The sequence below is a fragment of the Apis cerana genome, linkage group LG11, assembly GCF_029169275.1.
Source record: "Apis cerana isolate GH-2021 linkage group LG11, AcerK_1.0, whole genome shotgun sequence".
Lineage (NCBI taxonomy): Eukaryota > Metazoa > Arthropoda > Insecta > Hymenoptera > Apidae > Apis > Apis cerana.
In genome coordinates, this window is record NC_083862.1 from 15,340,683 (window position 1) to 15,358,888 (window position 18,206).

The 18,206-nt window shown below is 35.4% G+C and overlaps 4 protein-coding genes across 9 annotated transcripts in view; 2 read left to right on the forward strand and 2 right to left on the reverse strand.

Annotated features, from left to right (window-relative positions):
• Positions 1–45: 45 nt before the first annotated feature.
• Positions 46–5,462, reverse strand: LOC107994818 (uncharacterized protein F21D5.5). 4 transcript variants are annotated; one of them, XM_062082465.1, is made up of 9 exons: positions 5,321–5,462; positions 2,349–2,491; positions 1,729–2,237; positions 1,419–1,664; positions 1,269–1,337; positions 918–1,187; positions 535–816; positions 405–466; positions 46–338 (listed from the first exon to the last, which is right to left on the reverse strand). In XM_062082465.1, exons 1-9 carry the CDS (start codon positions 5,395–5,397, stop codon positions 215–217), a joined length of 1,782 nt encoding a protein of 593 aa, XP_061938449.1. In that variant the 5' UTR covers positions 5,398–5,462; the 3' UTR covers positions 46–214. The 4 variants fall into 4 exon arrangements, with proteins under 4 accessions (XP_061938449.1, XP_016907395.1, XP_016907385.1 ...); XM_017051906.3 differs by lacking the exon at positions 5,321–5,462 and adding an exon at positions 2,959–3,098; XM_017051896.3 differs by lacking the exon at positions 5,321–5,462 and adding an exon at positions 2,751–2,892.
• On the forward strand, positions 2,914–5,285 carry LOC107994829 (tRNA (uracil-5-)-methyltransferase homolog A-like). Its single transcript, XM_062082466.1, has 8 exons — positions 2,914–3,210; positions 3,374–3,532; positions 3,600–3,795; positions 3,879–4,006; positions 4,078–4,328; positions 4,412–4,646; positions 4,714–4,906; positions 4,969–5,285. Exons 1-8 carry the CDS (start codon positions 2,914–2,916, stop codon positions 5,217–5,219), a joined length of 1,710 nt encoding a protein of 569 aa, XP_061938450.1. The 3' UTR covers positions 5,220–5,285.
• Positions 5,417–15,034, reverse strand: LOC107994851 (uncharacterized). Of its 2 annotated transcripts, XM_017051955.3 has the most exons (3): positions 12,236–15,034; positions 5,924–6,097; positions 5,417–5,852 (listed from the first exon to the last, which is right to left on the reverse strand). In XM_017051955.3, the coding sequence occupies exons 1-3, from the start codon at positions 12,377–12,379 to the stop codon at positions 5,766–5,768; spliced, it is 405 nt and encodes a 134-aa protein (XP_016907444.2). In that variant the 5' UTR covers positions 12,380–15,034; the 3' UTR covers positions 5,417–5,765. The 2 variants fall into 2 exon arrangements, with proteins under 2 accessions (XP_016907444.2, XP_028521373.2); XM_028665572.2 differs by lacking the exon at positions 12,236–15,034 and adding an exon at positions 9,738–10,119 and having other exon boundaries at positions 5,417–6,097.
• Positions 7,180–18,206, forward strand: part of LOC107995312 (prohormone-1) — a 17,956-nt gene continuing 6,929 nt past the window's right edge. The window contains exon 1 of one of the 2 annotated variants that reach the window (XM_062082467.1): positions 7,180–7,203. The gene's annotated coding sequence lies outside the window, so the exon portion shown is untranslated. Of the gene's footprint in view, positions 7,204–16,607; positions 16,818–18,206 lie in introns of those variants that run through there. The other variant, XM_028665851.2, reaches the window with a different exon arrangement.

Consider the following 18,206-nt stretch of genomic DNA (forward strand, 5'->3'; position numbering starts at 1 on the left):
CACTTATTTTTATTATTTTATGAATAAATATATAAACAAAATCAATATTTGATATTTGATATTTTATTTTCATAATTATATATATATATATTAAATAAATAAGTTAGATTTAGATAATCAAATCTTATTTTTTTAAAATTTTCTAAAAATTATTACTAACATATGTTTATTTATTTTATTATATTTAAAAGCGATCACATTATGTAAAAAAATTTTATCTTTCAAGCAAATACATTTCGTAAAGTTGTCGATCTTCCTCTTTCTGAAATTTTGGTACAAAGTTTATATGAACGATTTCTTTAAATCCTTCCTCCAAACTTGGTTGTTGAAAATTTTTTCTAAAAATGAATTTAACAATAGATTTTATATAAATTTATTTTTACGTATAATTTAATTTTACTTACACATAAGAATTAATAATCACTTCATTAACTTTCGCGTGACTAGGATCAGTTAATTCTCGAAACTGAAACAAAATATTTAGCTTAAAGTATGTAAATGTTGTTATATGATATCAAATTAAATTATTTTTACCTTATTGTTGTGTTTCGCATGATCGATACTTGTCGTCATAACAAAACATCTTACGGGAACGTTATATTTCTTCGCTACTTCGATATATCTTTGTCTTGATACACAATCGGGATTGGTATTATCTATAACTACACTACATTTTTCATCCAAATGTTTTTCCATTATAGTAATACATTTTTTCCAGCTTCCAAGAGTATCTCTATTAACATATCCATAATGATCCAAGTAATTTTTTACGAAATATGATTTTCCAGAACCTGGACAACCAACCATTAAAATGATCTAAAAATATAAATTAGCAATTAATACTAGCATTATTTATAATTATAATATAAATATTATATTATAATATTTCGTCCAATAACGAAAATAACTTTATTTACTTCTTGATCATTTGAAATTATATTGCTTCCTGAGCATATCTCTTTATTCGATAAATTTTTTGGATTAAATATGGGTAATTCATAAGGAATCGGTTCGAAATCGAGAAAATATTCTTCTGGCGTATAAAATTTTAAATTCAAATTGAGCGCTAATAATCGATCAACTGATGAATGATCCTTTTTTCTTCCGGGAGCCCAATTTTTCGCTCGTCCGGCAGTATCTCCAACGTAAAAGGATTTATCTTTATCGATAGATATAGGGCTGTTTTTCTGTAAAAAAATTATTTAACTTATTTAAATTTAATAAGTTTAGACGATAATAAAATAATTACTTTATGAAATGAATCTTACTTTCTCTAGTTCTTGCCACATTCCAATTGCTGGTTTTCTATAGATATTATATCCAGTAGCTATAAATATCTAAATACATAAAATCTATTATTTTATATATATATATATATATTCATTCTATTTATTATAGATTATATAAAAAAAGTTTACCTGCATTGGAACACCAATTTTTTGTATTATATTTTTAAGTTTATTCTTGAAAAAATCAGGATTTAATTTTCCAGATGTAAAAGATGCTTGATTAGTGAAAACAACTATTTTATACCCATCTTTATAGAGCTTTTTTAATTTAGCTGGCACATTAGCATATATGATTTGCCAATCATCATAATCTTTTGGAAATACCAAACCGGATTTTGTTTTTATTAAAGTTCCATCCAAATCATATGCTGCTATCTAAAAACAAGATTCCATTCACTTTTGAAAATATATATTCTAAATATATATTTTGTTTATTTACCATTGAGCGATTTTCTACACCCTTTGCTGTATATATTAATAATCCAGTTTGTTTACATTCCCACATATCCTGTTCAGTGTCTATTACATCATCTGTATCTTCAAATGTATCTGGAGACATTTTACTTCTGTTTATGAATTTTAAAATACCATGAGCATTTTTTATCTGTTTTTCTTTTCTTTTTGCTTCTTTTTCCTCATGAATTTCTTCGCATGTTGTAATAGTATCTGTTTCATCATTTTCAATTTTAGCTATTTTACAAGAATTTTCTTTATATTCATCGCATGTCTCTGAATCTCTTATTCTTTTCTCTATCAAAGAAATTTTTGGAGGTGGAGGATTAAATTCAATCTGATAAATATGCTTTCCATATAATATTTCTAAATAATCGTCATGTTTGCCTATAAATTTGATGTCTTTACGCATTTTAAAACCATTAAAGCCAGAAGATCTTTTTCCATTTTGTTGAATATAAACATTGTACTTTTGATAATCTGCACATACTTGTACTATATATAAAGAATATAATATCCAATGAATATTATAAATTAAATAATAATTATAATAATTACCAACTTTATATAAATTATGTAATGTAATAAATTTATAAAAATCTTAACCTTGTAATCTAGAACATTGTGTATCTGTAATATTTGTCTCTGGAGAACGACCGACGAAAATTGGTTTATTATGTGGCAAATACACTGTCAGTAGTGATTTATCATTGGTTTTCAAATAACAACTTTTAGCTTCCTGACTCATTCTGATTGAATAACGCAAAAGAGAAAAAAAGAAAAAAATATAAGTCTTATAATTTAAATTTTACAATTTTACATAAAAAACAATTTTACGATTTAAATAATAATAAAATTTTTATAAGTAAAATTGACAGTACATTGACAATTTGAAGACTACTTTTACATTATAAAATATAACACGAAAATATATTAATTTTGTATTCATTTTTTTATAATTTTAATTTGCAATATTTATTTATTTAAATTTATGATATTTTATCTTACGTAAATTTCTTTCAAGTCTTTATACAAATACACATTGTTTACATTGATAGCGATCAAATATAATACTTTAATCTAACTTAACCTAATATAACCTAATATAAGAGCAACGTTGAAGTAAAGAGAATAAGTGGTTAGGTTGAATATTTTAAAAAATCTGAAAAGAATGGAATTCTCAAACGAATCTATAGAAATAGAAAAGAATCCTTACGCGTATCTTGAAAGAGCTGATTTTACGTCAGAAAAATATAAAATCGAAGTACACGGATTACCAAAATATTATGGAATTGGCGAGTTTAAAAAACTCTTAAATGAAAAGCTAGATTTGCAATCGTGTAAAATAAAGCCACCAAAACGAAGCAGCGGATGGCTTTATGTATCTTTTAGAAACGAAGAAAGTCGTCAGAAAGCAATAGAAACGTTAAATGGAATTTTATGGAAAAATTACAAGCTTAGTGCTCAGGTATATCAATTTAATGTTATGTTATCTCGCATTTTCTCTTTCATAATTAATATTCGAACATTTCTTATATATTCGAACCTCATTGAATGGAAAATATATACAAAAAATATATAATTTTTAATTTAAATCATTTATGTAAAATGATTATATCTATTAAAAATAGATCGCGAAACCTGCACCAGATCCATTTATAAAAAAAAAATTAGAAGAGAAAAATGCAAAGAAGCGTTTGAAAATAGAAGAGGATGATCAAAGTATATCCATAGAAGATAAAGTTAAATTAACTACTATTCCTCTTTGGAATATGCCTTATCCGAGTCAAGTAAGATTTATTATTAATAATATGGGATTAAAACGTACGTAATAAGAGTTTGATAATATACTTTTAGTTGGAACTAAAACAAAAGGAAATGAATTCAATTTTGACAACTATATGCAAACAAATGTTGAAAGAAAGTAAAGGTGATCTTTTGGATTGGTTGAATTGTCAAAAAAATAAATATCAAGGTTTACCTTGTGAATTGCTTCCTATTTTAAGTATAGATACAATTAAGGAATATAGAAATAAATGTGAATTTACAGTTGGTAATTCCATTCAAATTTTACTTATCTTACAGATAAATTATAATAAATTATAACATATTATACATAATATTGATTTGATTTAGGTAAAAGTGACAAAGAAGACAAAATTGTAATAGGATTCAGATTATCTACTTATGCATCTGGCTCCACAGCAGTGGGACCTATCGACAATCTTTGTCATATTCCTAGTAAAATGAAAATTGTAGTTAAAGTAAGTTCTTGAGAATGATCCTTTTCCTTTTTACTATCTCAGATTTGTTGTTTGTATTAGGAGTATTTTAGGTACTTGAAGAATTCATGAAAAGCACTGAATTAACACCTTTTGATCCAGTTGATTATAGTGGCTACTGGAGACAAGTTACAGTTAGAACTACTCTTTCTGATCATCTTATGGTAATAGTGGGGATACATCCTCAAGATTTGACCTCTCAAAAATTGGATGAATTGAAATTACAACTCAAAACTTTCTTTGAAATTGGAAAAGGTGTACAAGCACGAGTAACGTCGTTATATCTTCAAATAATGAAAATAAAGTAAGATTATAGACCGATTATAGAAGTAAGATTATAGAGTATTACGCAATTACGACAATTTGGTTAAATCGTTCTCTTCTTAGAAGTATCGACGGAAAAGATGAAGAAAATTTTCATCATATCAGTGGAACAAAATACATAGAAGAAAAATTATTAGATATGAAATTTCGAATATCTCCTCAAGCATTCTTTCAAATAAATACATTGGGTGCTCAAGTATTATACAAAGCAGCGATTGATTTGGCAAAACCAAACATGGACACTGCGTTACTCGATATTTGTTGCGGCACTGGGACTATTGGTCTTGCATTTTCAAAGGTATCAGAGATTCGTTAAAAACTGATAAAATTTTCAAGAGAAGAAATAAACGCAAGCACAATTTCAGTATTGTGGTGAAGTATTTGGATTAGAAATGATAGAGGATGCCATCAAAGACGCAAAAGAAAATGTTATTGCGAACAAGATATCGAATTGCGAATTCTTCGTGGGCAAAGCAGAAGATATTTTATCTCCCGTTATTCGAAGGGCGACTAAACCGGACATTATCGCTATTGTGGATCCTCCACGAGCTGGACTTCGTAAGATTAATATAATTTTCTTTAAGATAGCTCGTTTTAAAAACACAAACTATTTATTCCAGATCAAAGAGCGTTACTAACTATGCGCAAAGCGAGAAAATTATCAAGATTAATATATATATCTTGCGATCCTCGGGCAGCTATGAGAAATTTAATAGATTTAGCTAGGCCCATTTCGAAACAATACGTCGGAGAACCAATGGTTCCTGTGAAAGCTGTTGCCGTAGACATGTTTCCATATACCAAACATTGTGAATTAGTACTATGCTTAGAAAGGTTATCCATAGCCACGAAAGCACGCGATTCCACTTAATTGTAATTGTATACGTACAATTTAGTCTTGTAACGTGTATTTTTCAATAAATTATTTGAATAAAAATGTCGCATATGCATTGCAAACATAGATGAACTTACCTTCGGTAGCAAAGTAATTCTCGTTTTGACATAAAACGGATAGCACATAGAATTGTCATAGGGCATAAATTGTACATGAATAAGTGAAAGCTCGAATTTTAAACTAATCGAATAGATAACGTTTCGTCTAATTCGATTCGTCTTAATATTTAATCTTGTATAACGATCGTTTTATAAATCAGACAGATATATTAGTTAACACTGTTTAATACAACCGCACCACATTTCATAATAATGATACGCAAGAACTTAAATAGTCATCAAGAAGATAGATGAGAAGTGATTCGAAAGCGAGAAAATAATTCGATTCGAAATAAATGATAGATTCATCGTTGGATTTAAGATCTAGTTTTGTTCTGAATTTGTGTGATTTATTTGTTTCTCTTTCAACCGGGGAAAGCATGCGAATAGTCGGGTTTCGAAGACTGGTTACGTTGGCTTATTATCACTTTCTCTTGAAACACGTCACAGCATTGAAATAACAACGCCAATAAACACGCCCTTTCGCTTGACCTCGTCGCTGAAGATCCATCTGTACAGAAAAAAAGAAATTGATCAAATTTCAAGTATATAACTTTGCACCAAGTAAACGGATAAACTAACCTTCATCGTTTGGTCGTCCGTAGAAGGAATAATTTGCGAATTCTCGATCGATAGATGAGGCGATCTTGCGAACGGTCTACTGCCATCCAATTCTTTGTTCTGATTGTCGACAACCTTTTGCAACGCAACCATTAATCGATCGAACAAAAGGGCTGCCCTCTTTGGTACCACCACCTGAAAAAGAAGTTTTTCTTCGATCAGAGATGAATAAGAGTATGACTCACGGTATGGTAATTACACGTGCAAAGGATTTACGCGCGATAATTAATTGAATGGTAGTATCAAGCGGCGTAGACCGTAATACATAACCGCAAGGTAATTCTGTGGTTATCTTGCTCTTTTCCATCGAGTTATCGCGCCCCTTATCCCCGATATTTAATATTTAAGCCAATTAAAATTAATTAAACCGGAAAATAATTACCGCCGAGTTTTAACATTGAATATTCTCTCGATTTTCTTTCGTGTTTCTTCCACGTTTCTCTGGAATCAAGTCTACACAATGAAAATCTAGGAAATTCTCGTCTTTTTATCGTTATTATTATTCCCTCTCGTTGAATTTTGAAGAAATATCATATCCCCTGTGTTATTTTCATTTAAACATCTATGACGTCGAATAATAATAAATCATTTTCTACTTTTCCGACGGAAACGAGCTTGACAAATCTTTACTTTGTATTTTCCATTCCGACTGAAACTCACGAATTTGCTTTGATCGAATTAGCTAGAAAAAAAAAGAAAAAAGAATTGTAATCCATTTAAAACGATTTTGCTTAAATCGGCAGAAATGAATTTTTCTTTATCCCTCGTTTATAAAATTAATCCGATTTTACATTTTTTTTCATAACAAGAGCAAATTAATTACATCGTGTCTCATAGTTTCCTCAAGTTCTAACAAGAAAACAACAAGGCGAGTATACATTTAAACGAATCCAACGAGCCATTTCCACTCAATTATTTCATTATTGCTTGAAACTCTTCGAAAGTTGACAATTCGATCTTCGTTAATCTAACTTGATTATTGCTTTCATCGAATTGTCTTACACCTTTTAAATTAATTCGCTTAACTTATCGGTCGCGTTATCAATTTTTTTTTTCCCTATATCGAATGGCAACGATAAATAAATTTTATTTACGAATACAATAAAACAGATATTTTTTAGTTTGGTCGAAGGATGTTCAATTTCTTGTTGCGACGAAAGAAACCGGCGACCAGTTTAATTTTCCTCGACAAATAAAAAAAGTAAACCGACTCGGGTCCACATCAACCGAAGTAAACAGTGGTTCGTAAACATTCTTTTTCCTATCTTTTCCTAAACAATCTCGAACGATTTCCCAAAGGGTCCTTAACCGATTTATATTTTTCTCGGGCCATTTCATAAAAATCTAAGCAGGTAGCCTAAGTAGAAAGTGCACAAGTGATTACACGTATCGAATTATTTTTAGCCAATTGTTCTCTCTATTCTCGAAGAAATAGAAATACTCTAACTTTGTTTTCGATTGTTCGTAAACGAGTTGGCGACGATAGTAACATCATCGTCCATTGAAAGAGAGACAATTTTATCGCTGTTTTCTTAAAGGAAAAAGAAAGTGGTGACTCGAGAACGAATCGCAGGGGATATTTTAGTACAAGTTTTGAAGTTGGCTCGGAGACAGGCGACGGGAATGAACAAGAACGAAAACGTCGCCAATGGCGACTCTCGCAAGTAGAGAGTAATTAAAAATCTTCGTCAATTGACAATGAAGCCTACGGACACTTGAAAGTAATTAAAAAAAGAAACATCACCGTCGACAGGTATTAGGAAACAAGAAATATACGAGGATCTGACATTTCTTTTTCCCTTCGAAAAAAATCCATATTAATGAAAATTGGATAAAAATTTACAATCTGAGAGAAAAATGAAAAATTCTAATCCCTATAGCGTATTAAGAGGGGAATTTAATTCGTAACGAAGAATCCGATCAAATCTCAATTTAAAATAAAATCTCGAAGACATTTACGCTTTCGTCAATGAAACCAACTTTGCTGAAATTTTCCTGTCTCTTAAATATGTAATTCCTTTTAATTGGGACGTATCGATATTCGGAAATTTCATCGCGGAACACGATGAAACGATTGCATTTCAATCGAGTTTCGCTTTCGCTTATATCGACGTAGCTTTAAATATTTTAACGTTTCCTTTTTTTTTTTAATCTTAAAAGAGAAATCAAAATAATTTATATCGCGCAATGAAACTTGTTGTTTAACTATTTAAAATTTTGTGCAAGACTTGGCGTAGAAAAATATTTTTCTTACGGATAAAAAAATTCATTTTGCACTTTTTACTCGATCGGTACAAATTGTCTCCGGATTACCTACAGGAAAGCTTAGAGGTTCGATCATTAAAGATTATCAAAGAAATATAAGGATTCCGCTATAAAACGGTATACAAAGATCCCTGAGAGAGAAGGAAAGGATATTAAAGGACAAAGGGATCGGTTAATAATCATCGGTTACAAAAGACCGAACGTTGGTTTCCCAACAGCGTTTTTTAGAATATCGGAAAACGGTTGATCAGTTTGATCGTGCGATCGCCGGTTGGAAAGTTTAATTAAAATCGATGCTTCTAAACGCGACGCCGCTTTAAAACTTGCACCTATCGAACGCAGAAAACCTTTGTCCTTAACCAGGAGAGCATTGTAAACGTATCTCTCGATTATGTTATCATTCCCAGCATCCCTTATCGCTAATTTAATCATCACAAATACGAGAACGTTGAAACTTTGCCGTTTATCGATAATTGAATTCCGGATCGACGACACGTCGAACACATCCGCCGGAATCCAAAACGCGATCGTTCCTTCTTCCATATTCCTCTCTCCCTCAATTATTTCCAAAAAAATCTTATGACATTGTCGACGATCGATTCTTCGAAGATCTTTATCTTTCCCCCAACAAATTTTTCAATATTTTAAAAATTTTTTTACAATTTTAAAAAAATTTTATATGTCGATTTTTCGAAAATATTTATCCTTCCGCTAATAAATAATATTTTTAAAATCTTTTCCCCTATTTTAAACAGTAAACTCGTTTACGAACGATGAAATATAAAATGAAGGCCGATCATTCGATCATTTTTTCGAGAAAAACTTTACGTATCGTCGTTCTCGTTCCGTTCGATTCTCAAGAAATTTTTTAATCTTTCTCTTCTTTTAAAAAATTTCCCAATGATATTTTCAAGAAGTTTTAAACTCTCTCCCGCTACTCTAAAATAATTGTTCGCTTACTTACGAACAAAACGGAACGGTGAAATACAAAACGAATAGGGATAATTATTCGATCACCGGGGATGGACAGATCTGGATAGTTGTCATCTCAATCTCGTAGAGGAGTATCCGCGCGATAATTCGAAATCAATTTCTTTTTATTTTATTAGGTAATTTAATTTTAGTAGGCGAGCAATATCGGAAGGCAATGCCGTTCGATGCCGCCGATATGACAAAGACGCGTGCAAATTAATCGATTCATTTCGAGTAGGAGAGAGTTGGCATGATTTTGCGTAAACGCGACCATATATGCGTGCATACGCGATCGGAATGAATTTGCCATTCGTTCTAAATAGATATAATGGAAGAGCGTGTATTCATTCGAGCGAAGTATCGTATTGGTTCTCGTTGCAAGATAGAAAAAGAGAAAAATGAAGAAGGATAAAGTCACTTTACAAAATTACACGCATTTTCGATATACGTATCTCGTTTCACCAAACGTTTACCTTACGTTAGATCAAAAACATCCGGTTTTTCGTCGAAGCAGAACGGGAATGAGAAAAATACGCACTGTATCCGAGTGGAAGTTCGCCTGTCCAACTTGCTCGCGTTAGAAAAACGGAAACAGCATTTCGTACACTCGACGCAACTTTCTTTTCCTTGCAAAGGCCTCGTAAAAGTAACGTCCATGTTACTTTCTTGAAAAATCCATTCGATTCTTTCAACGAACGATCTTCGACGAATCGATCGTCGAACATCAATCGAACGTCGATCTCTTCCAACTGAGAACTACAATTCTCGAGACACGCCTGTTGCTCTCGATTTACTTGAAACTTGATTACCGACGTAGCACGCATGCGCATCGATCCATACTTTTTTCCTCCAATTGTAGTCCAATCTTTGGACAAAGAGAAGCGAAAAGGAAGAGGTTTGAACATTTTTCTAAGCAAGAGAGAGGGGGCACGAGATCTTTACAGGGCGGAAGCAGATGCGCGGGTGAAAGGAGAGAGGAAAAGGTGCGTGGGTGAAGAAATTTATCGTTCGAAGGTATTCCGAATAATCCATTAACGTTCCAAGGGATTTGAAATCTTTCGAAAATTTATCAGTCACCCTGTACACCCGTGCCAATTGGCAAATAATTGCTCGGCCTATATATTTGGAAAAGGAGAGTGTTTCATTTCTAATCTTGACACAAAACCATCTTCTTCGTTCCGTAAATAATCACCGTGTCGCCAAGGTGTATCGATTTAACGATGATTAAACCCATATCTATGGCGCGGCTTTTATTATAGCCATAGAGATATAAAAGTTATCGCGTCATCAACTCCGCCGATGACCGAAAGATGAACTTCTCTCCCTTATTATTATCTCGATCCCCATTAATTCATTCGTCCTTTTCCCCGGCGTCGAGACAAATTAAATCGATACGTTCACGATCGAAACACGAAAAATCTATCCGTCGAAAGAATTATTCGAGAGGCCAATCCCTCGATGCGACATCCTTTCAGAGACTTTAACGCTCGAAATATCGGGCAAGTGTCTTAACTTACTCTTTCGCGTTCGAAGAAGCGGTTCCATGTTATTCTCCTGTCTCGTGATAAATTAAAACGTTGAATCAAACTCGTGCACCGGGGAAGGGGGGGGGGGGCGTCGTCGTAGTTGTTTAATCGAAAAATTTAATCGGTCGATAAAAAAGGACGAAACGAAATGAAATTCGTCCTCGGTTGATTTAATCACGAACGAAACGATTACTTTTTATCCGTATCATACATCAGAGGGACGTAAGGGAGAGGCGTAAACCTTATTAACTCCTTAACGAAGAAGAATAGGGAGGTGGTCCTCGTTGGAAGAGATGTATACACGTGTACATATAATATATTATTTTCCTTTATTCCTTTCTATCCTTATATATATATATATAATTTTCTATAGACCTATCGTGTGACGCGTTAAATTATCCGTCAATAAAACGATGAAAAAGTCATTGCCTCTTTCCTTAAAAATTAAAAAAAGATCAACTTATCTTCTCGATTCAAATTAAACGAATTAATAGATTATTGTTGGCGTAGATGAAACGATTCAAAAGCACCGTCTGAATTAAGCGCGCGAACGGATCGACGAAACAATTCTCCATTCACGAAACGTCGAACAATTTCGACTTTGCTTTTCGAACGAGCAGTTCCGATTAATCGATTTCGAAGAAATTTAACAAGGTCTTTCCTCGTCCGTTCTCATCGATCTCATCCCAATAATCTCTCCCACTCGAAGATTGTGCAACTTTCGATATTTATCGAGTTAATCGAGACGGGGGAGGGGGAAGGAGGGAGAGTGGGGACAGAAAGAACACATCCAAGACGTTCGTCGAGTTCTCTCCTTCTTCTTTCTAAACTTTTCAAAAAGGATTGATAAAATTTGTGTTGCGCAACTTTTTTTTTCTAATCTTTCGTCCCAATTCTTCTCTTTCTAACTTTTGTATTATCGATCATCGCTTTTTTCCCTCAAAGAGAGACCCCTCGTATCGTATCTTTAGATCGATAAGTGTACGCTTGCCGTCGCATGCACGAAATTTCCACCAACTTTCGCGTCGACATTCTCCACACCGATCGAATTTTAAGAATTTATCGCGAAATTTATCGAAAAATCGGTTGAGATGTCGAATAAGGGATACGAGAAGAAGAGGAAGAAATTCGAAATTATTAAGATCGCAATTATCGGAAGGAAAATATGAAACGAATGGATTGGATTCGATTTAATGTTGCGAAGGAAAAAGATGGGCGAATATACGTGAAACGAAGAAGAAAAAATTCTTGAAGAAGAAGTCAATATAACGATGAAATTCGAGTAGTCAACTCGGATTGAATCTCTCGTTTTATTACGAGAGAGAGAGAGAGAGTCTATATTTTATCTTTTTAGAAAAAAAAAAAGGGACCGAGATGCAATTATTAAGAAATATTGAAATATTAAGAAACGATATATGCAATCCAGTCCCACGAGTTCGTCAAACCACCATATTTTCGGTAAACGTTACGTATACGTGTGAGAGCGAGAAGCGCAATGTTTGTTACTCACCGGATACTCGTCGTACTTGGTCGAATAATCGGGATAATCGAAATTGGCCAGGACGTTCCTCTTGCCGAGAGCACGCTGCTCGATGGTTGCAACGATCATGGGCACTATCGCCACCATCAGCCATGGAATCACTACTTTGCCCATTTCTCTCCCGAGAAATATACGATTTATTCAATTACGGAAACGAATTATCGCATCCGAGTCCAAGATTTATTTATTTTCTTCCTCTCGCGTGGAGGATCTTGGATGAGGATCGAAATCGCGGCGATCCTCGCGAGTAAGATCGAGCCCGAGAGAGTGAGAAAGAGAGAGAGAGAGAGAAGGAGAAAGAGTCCTGGCACGATTCCTCTCGTGGAAATTGAAAAAGGAGCGCGTCGCGGTATAACCGAGCGAAGATTATATATCGAAAGATATCCTGCGCGTTGCTTGTCCCAGGAAGACGAAGGACGTACTCGAGGACGCAATGTGACGCCTCGAGCGGCAACCTCCTATATATATATGTACGCGTGGCTGACGTTACGCAGGCGCTCGAGAATATATCCGATCCGCGAAACCGCACATTTCCTCCGATTCTCACGCACCGCCTATTTTCTTCCCTTCCGTGACATCCGAAAATTTCGCCCTCCTTCGCCGCGAATTAATTGGCAAAACTCGTCCTCCGCCAATCTGGAACAACGAGTCGCGAAGGAACGCGCGTGGACGGGAAGAAGAAAATCTTATCGAGGATACTATGTAAGATGTAGGAACACAGCATTGCAACGATTAGGATTGGAAAATCGAGAGACCGAGAGGGCAAGTTTGACGTGCAAACGCGTTCTATATGTGCATGGTAGGTGTAACGAGAGTTTCCAAGTTGGTGATCGACGAAGAATAACGTAGATACGAAAATTGAGTTACGCGGAAAAGTGGAATGGAAGAACACGCACGAGATTGGTCGCAGCCTTCGAACGAATTTCGTGAGAGAATAGTTTGGAACTCGGAAATTGGTCGGGGAATTATTAACTTGGATTCCAAAGTCGGAAAATTTACCGGCTCGATCTTAATCCCCGCTCTTCCTAATAACAGAATTCATCCTTTGTCGTTCTTTTATATATACTGCTCATCGATTACTATACGCTACTGTTTTCAATGTGAATCGAATTAAACAAGTTTACTGAAAGCGTTTGTCTGAACAGAAAGAGAGAGAGAGAGAGAGAGAGAGAAATATTTGTCTTCGATTCCATTTAGCGAAGGGAAAAATGGGAAAAAACGAGTATCCGCTCGAGCGGAATCGCAAATGCGACAGGTGGTTCACGAGAAAAAAACGGATCCGTACAATTAACCGAGTTCCGGTGTCACGTGCCGATTATAATTAACGACTAACACGCTCTGGTGGCCAGATACGTGACCAATGTCAACTTTCTCGCTTCATTTTTATTCTTCTTTTCTCTCTTTCCTTCCCCTCCCCCCCCCTCTTTCTTTCTTTATCTCTACGCGCGCTACTCTTTTTCTCTCTCTTCGCCTTGATTCGTTCGACAAATCGATAAACGGAAGCGCGTTTGAAATATTAACTGTCGATGTGTTGATCGAGACAAAAATTGCTATCAGTTTTGATTCTCCGATCAACTTACAGCACAATCTTACGGGAATAATTAGTTTTCCTTGGCAATATATCAAAAGTATTTTTTTCCTTTCGCGACCGATTCTCCTATTATTCTTCAATTTACAAGAATAATCGCAACGTATCGTGAATATATATACGAGAAATACATCGAGAATCGTATCGAGAGGGGGAAAAAAAAGGATCGTTGAATATTCGAGCAGGGAAAAGAAACGTCTTTCCCTTTTTGTGTATATTTTCTTTTTTTTCCATCGTTTTTTCTACAGATTCTGAATGTTTGATAAAACCGCGATTTCACGGAACCTGACGAACTGAAAGTGAAAACTCTTCCTCTAATTCGTTATCGATAAAAATCACAGCCAATTTGCAATTTTTCTAAAACTTCGATCGATTCGAAAGAAATATCGCGCGGATTCTCTCGCCGATTCAACTCGTTCCACCATTAATTAGCTAATGACAGAGATGCGATCTGGATTCGTATGTCACGGGATCGAACAACAGCTTTGCAACTTCGCTTTGAAATAATAGGTCGTAACGTGATTTGTGGTTTGTCATCGATACGTTTTGCACAATACGCAACACGCGCGAAAAATCTCGTTCCGTATTGGCCGTCGACGAACGGACCAATGTTTGCGCGCTCGCGACCCAACGAAATTGAATCTTCATTCCCGACAGAGAAACTCGGTAACCGGAGCTTAGTGAGGAAGAGAAGAGGAAAGGGAGGAGAAGAGACACATGTGGCGAGACCGACGATTCTGCGAGAAGGGAATTTAAGAAATGACTGGCGTGTGCGTTAAACGGAGTTTAACGAGCTCGACTCGTACACTAATGGGTCACTTACGATCACGGTGATGGCGGTTATAAAACGACGAAAACGACAAAAATGCTTTTTTCCTCTGCGGGAGAGGACCGTTCCATCCGTTACATCCAATCGAATAGATTTTACGGTTGACGTTCGCTTCGTTGAAACAGGAAAAAGAAAAACGAACATTGACGCGTACAATTTTTACACGCGTCGCGTGTAATTTTTCGCGAGAGAAGTTCGAATTTTTGATCGAGAGTACGGCGTATCGTACCTATCGACGAGTTTCGACGAATGGAAATAATTTTGTAATAAGTTTGAAAAATCGGAGGAAACGCGAGCGTCCGCGACACCGAAAGTCAATCAGAGTACAGAACGATCGGATCTGGGTAATGGAAACTCGGCCTAAAGGTTTTTCTGATACCACTCAACCACCCGTTGCGATCCCCCTCCTCCCTCCTCACCACGGTTGGAAACTGAGATATTTCTTTCGATTTACGAGAATCGAGAATCGTAACTTGCTGCATGTTTCTTTTCTCTCTAATTTTAATCGTTTATCACTTTTTCCGCTTCGCCACGATCCCACGTCATGTATTTTTCTTCTCGCAAAGTTAAAATATTTATAGATAAGAAAGAGTCTAGGGATCGACAACAAGTTTCAACATCACTTTTTAATACCGCGTGAAATGAAATGAAAATACGAAGAAATTTGTTCGGTCGAGTTGGTGTCTCGAATTACTCGCGTACACGAGAAAAAAAAAGAGAAGAAGAAACAAAGCTGGGAAGGGTGGGGAGAGGGAGCGTGAAAGAAAGAAGGAGAAAATTGTTGATTTTATCGACCGCGAATAAAAGGTTGGAAAAAGTGCGATTTAGAATCGTAGCTTGCAGGATAAGTTACGACTTCGATAAAGAAAATACCTTTCGAGATTTCCTCTTTGCTTAGGAATTACCGACATGATTTTCGACCGCTTCGATAAGCTAATCCTTCGTTACTAGCACACTCTGCCAGAAACTTTTTTTTTTCCTTTTCTTCTTTCTCCCTTTTACGAGAACGGAAATTGCAACGAAATTCTGTCTTTACGCGACATTCTTAAAATTAAAAGGGAAAATGATAAAATATTTAATTAAACGTTTCGTACGGATGTCACAGTTGGGAAAATATTTAATACGCTTATATATCGAATGTTTCGTTTCGTCTCGATCTCGAAAATAATAATTATCGCGATTAAATTAGATGGCTGTTCTTGTTTTGGAAATTCGAACTCTCCTCACGAAAATCACGAAAGCGAGAAATCGAAATGTTTTTCAAAGGGGTCTTAACGATTCGCCCTTCGTTACAAATCCCTTTCCGTGGGAGAAACGGAAAGAGAGATCCAATTTCGTTCAGGTAACGACGTTGGTCCATCATTCCAGAGTTGCTGTTTTCCGCGATCGATTCGAGATCGTTTCTCTCTCTCTTTCTCTCTCTTTCTTCGACGCGTCGAACGTCTTGCCCACTTGCGACGAAAAATGGAAATAAAAATGTTTACGACAAGTGGATAACCTTTTTGAACATCTTTCTTTAATTGCCTTCGGTTTAATTATCGAATCGCGTAACTCTCTTCGAACTTTTTCTTCGTACTTCTAGTACGTAACGTTGCGTAACGAGAGAATGAAATAAAAGAGCGAATATAAAGAAAAATATATTTTTAATCGCAAATTTTAACACTCGTAGTCTTGTAATATTCGTCTAACGTAATATTTGCAAAAAATGTAAAACGATCGAGCGATAGATTAGAGCAAGAGAGAAAGGTCTGACCAAACAATGATACGTTCTACTGCGGCTGAGTCGATGCTACGATATCGAATTGTCTCGTTTCAAGGGCTCGATCGTGGTGAGATAACGCGAGAATTGTGTTTACAATTTACACCGACAGGTTCGCGCACATCTTGACATCTAGAGATACGATCGCAGTTGACGAGTGACAGAAGCTTCGAGGTGGTGAAACGTGTCTGCCGCGTGTATTCTAATTCCTTCGTAAAATTGTGATGGATGAACGTTTTAAGACGTGTTTCTTAGTGTTGTAAACTCGAATTGTATATACGGGATCGAAAGAAAAAAAATGAGACAACGCGTTCAAGTACAGTGATTATAGAAATACTTAATTAGCGACGATACGACCAAGCATTGCTCGTTAAAAGTTACGTAAAATGAATTCTCTCGTAGCTTTCGAACTTGTATTATTTCGTTCGAATTGATTAATCATCGATCCATCGATCCTCTCATACACGTTCTTTACGTAATCAGCTTACCCAAATTTGCCTTCGTTCATTCGCTTAAAATAGGCGAATAGGAGAAAATAAACATTAAAAAAAATCATTTATTTTTATATTTATTATACATATATATTTAAATATACGTTTTGTTTCGAGCAACTTTGCAGTTAACCTCTCTTCCGTTTTTGTTTAACAAGCATATAAAAGAAAATAGAAGAGAAATTCAATTATCGATGATTGATGTTACTTAAGACGATCGAATTTATCAATCTTCAATTAAATTTCTAGCGATCTTTGATTAATTACGTTTTACGGGTGAATTTGAACGTGATTCGTTGTCGATTCGTGATATCGAAATGATATTTTTCTCGATGACGCGACTTTTTATTAAATTACATAGAATTTTAAGGAAATTCCCTACGCTTCCGCGTAAATTTCCTTCTTTTACGAGGTGTTAATGCAAATTTTATTTTTTCTTCTTTTTTTTATTGACCAACATTTATAGATCTCGTGGGAACGTTACGATCCAATGCTCGGATCCTATCGTTTGAAAATCTCAAAGGGGAGATAAAGATTCACGGTCGTGACCAACGTTTTTATATCACGAATCCATACGAAACAATTCCCAACCGGGTTGCAACTTTCCAACATAGCGATTATTTAACGAAATATCAGCGAGCGGAATAAAAAGTTGAGAGGAACGCGTTTGGAAGAGCGAAGATCCGTCGGTGAATGATAGATCCCGGCGTTTTATCGTCATCGTTCTTACTATCACGTTTCTTCCAATGTTAACGAGATTAAAGATCTGTCTCTTATCGGTCACCGATTATCGATCTCTTTTATCATCCCGCAATCGGGAAAGGTAAAAATCAACTTTTATCCGTTATTCGTTTATTCGTCCATTTCCTTCTTTCCAAATTCTCGCACATTATCGTGAATTTTGATCGTCAAAGTTTAAATCAAAGCGTACAAGAACAATTTCCAAAGGATTTTTTCCTGATTCGACTGATGGGAAGCGGCTTCTGCTCGTGGAAACGAAGATCGTGGAGAAGAAACGCGTAATGCAACACGGTCGAGTGATTGATACGTGAATGGTGGAGGGGGAGGGGGGGAGGAACGGACGTGGCAAGAGAGCGGAGCATGCCGGGCCTCGCATATTTCGGGGGATGAGCATTCCTGCCTCTTGCCCGCCGTCAATTTCTATCCCGGCCGCCGCATTGTCCAGCAATTCGTCCAGCAATTCTGTTCGCCCGCCAGAATGCACGCGATCTCCGGACGGTGGTTCAAAAATATCGTTCATCCCCGTTACGTGA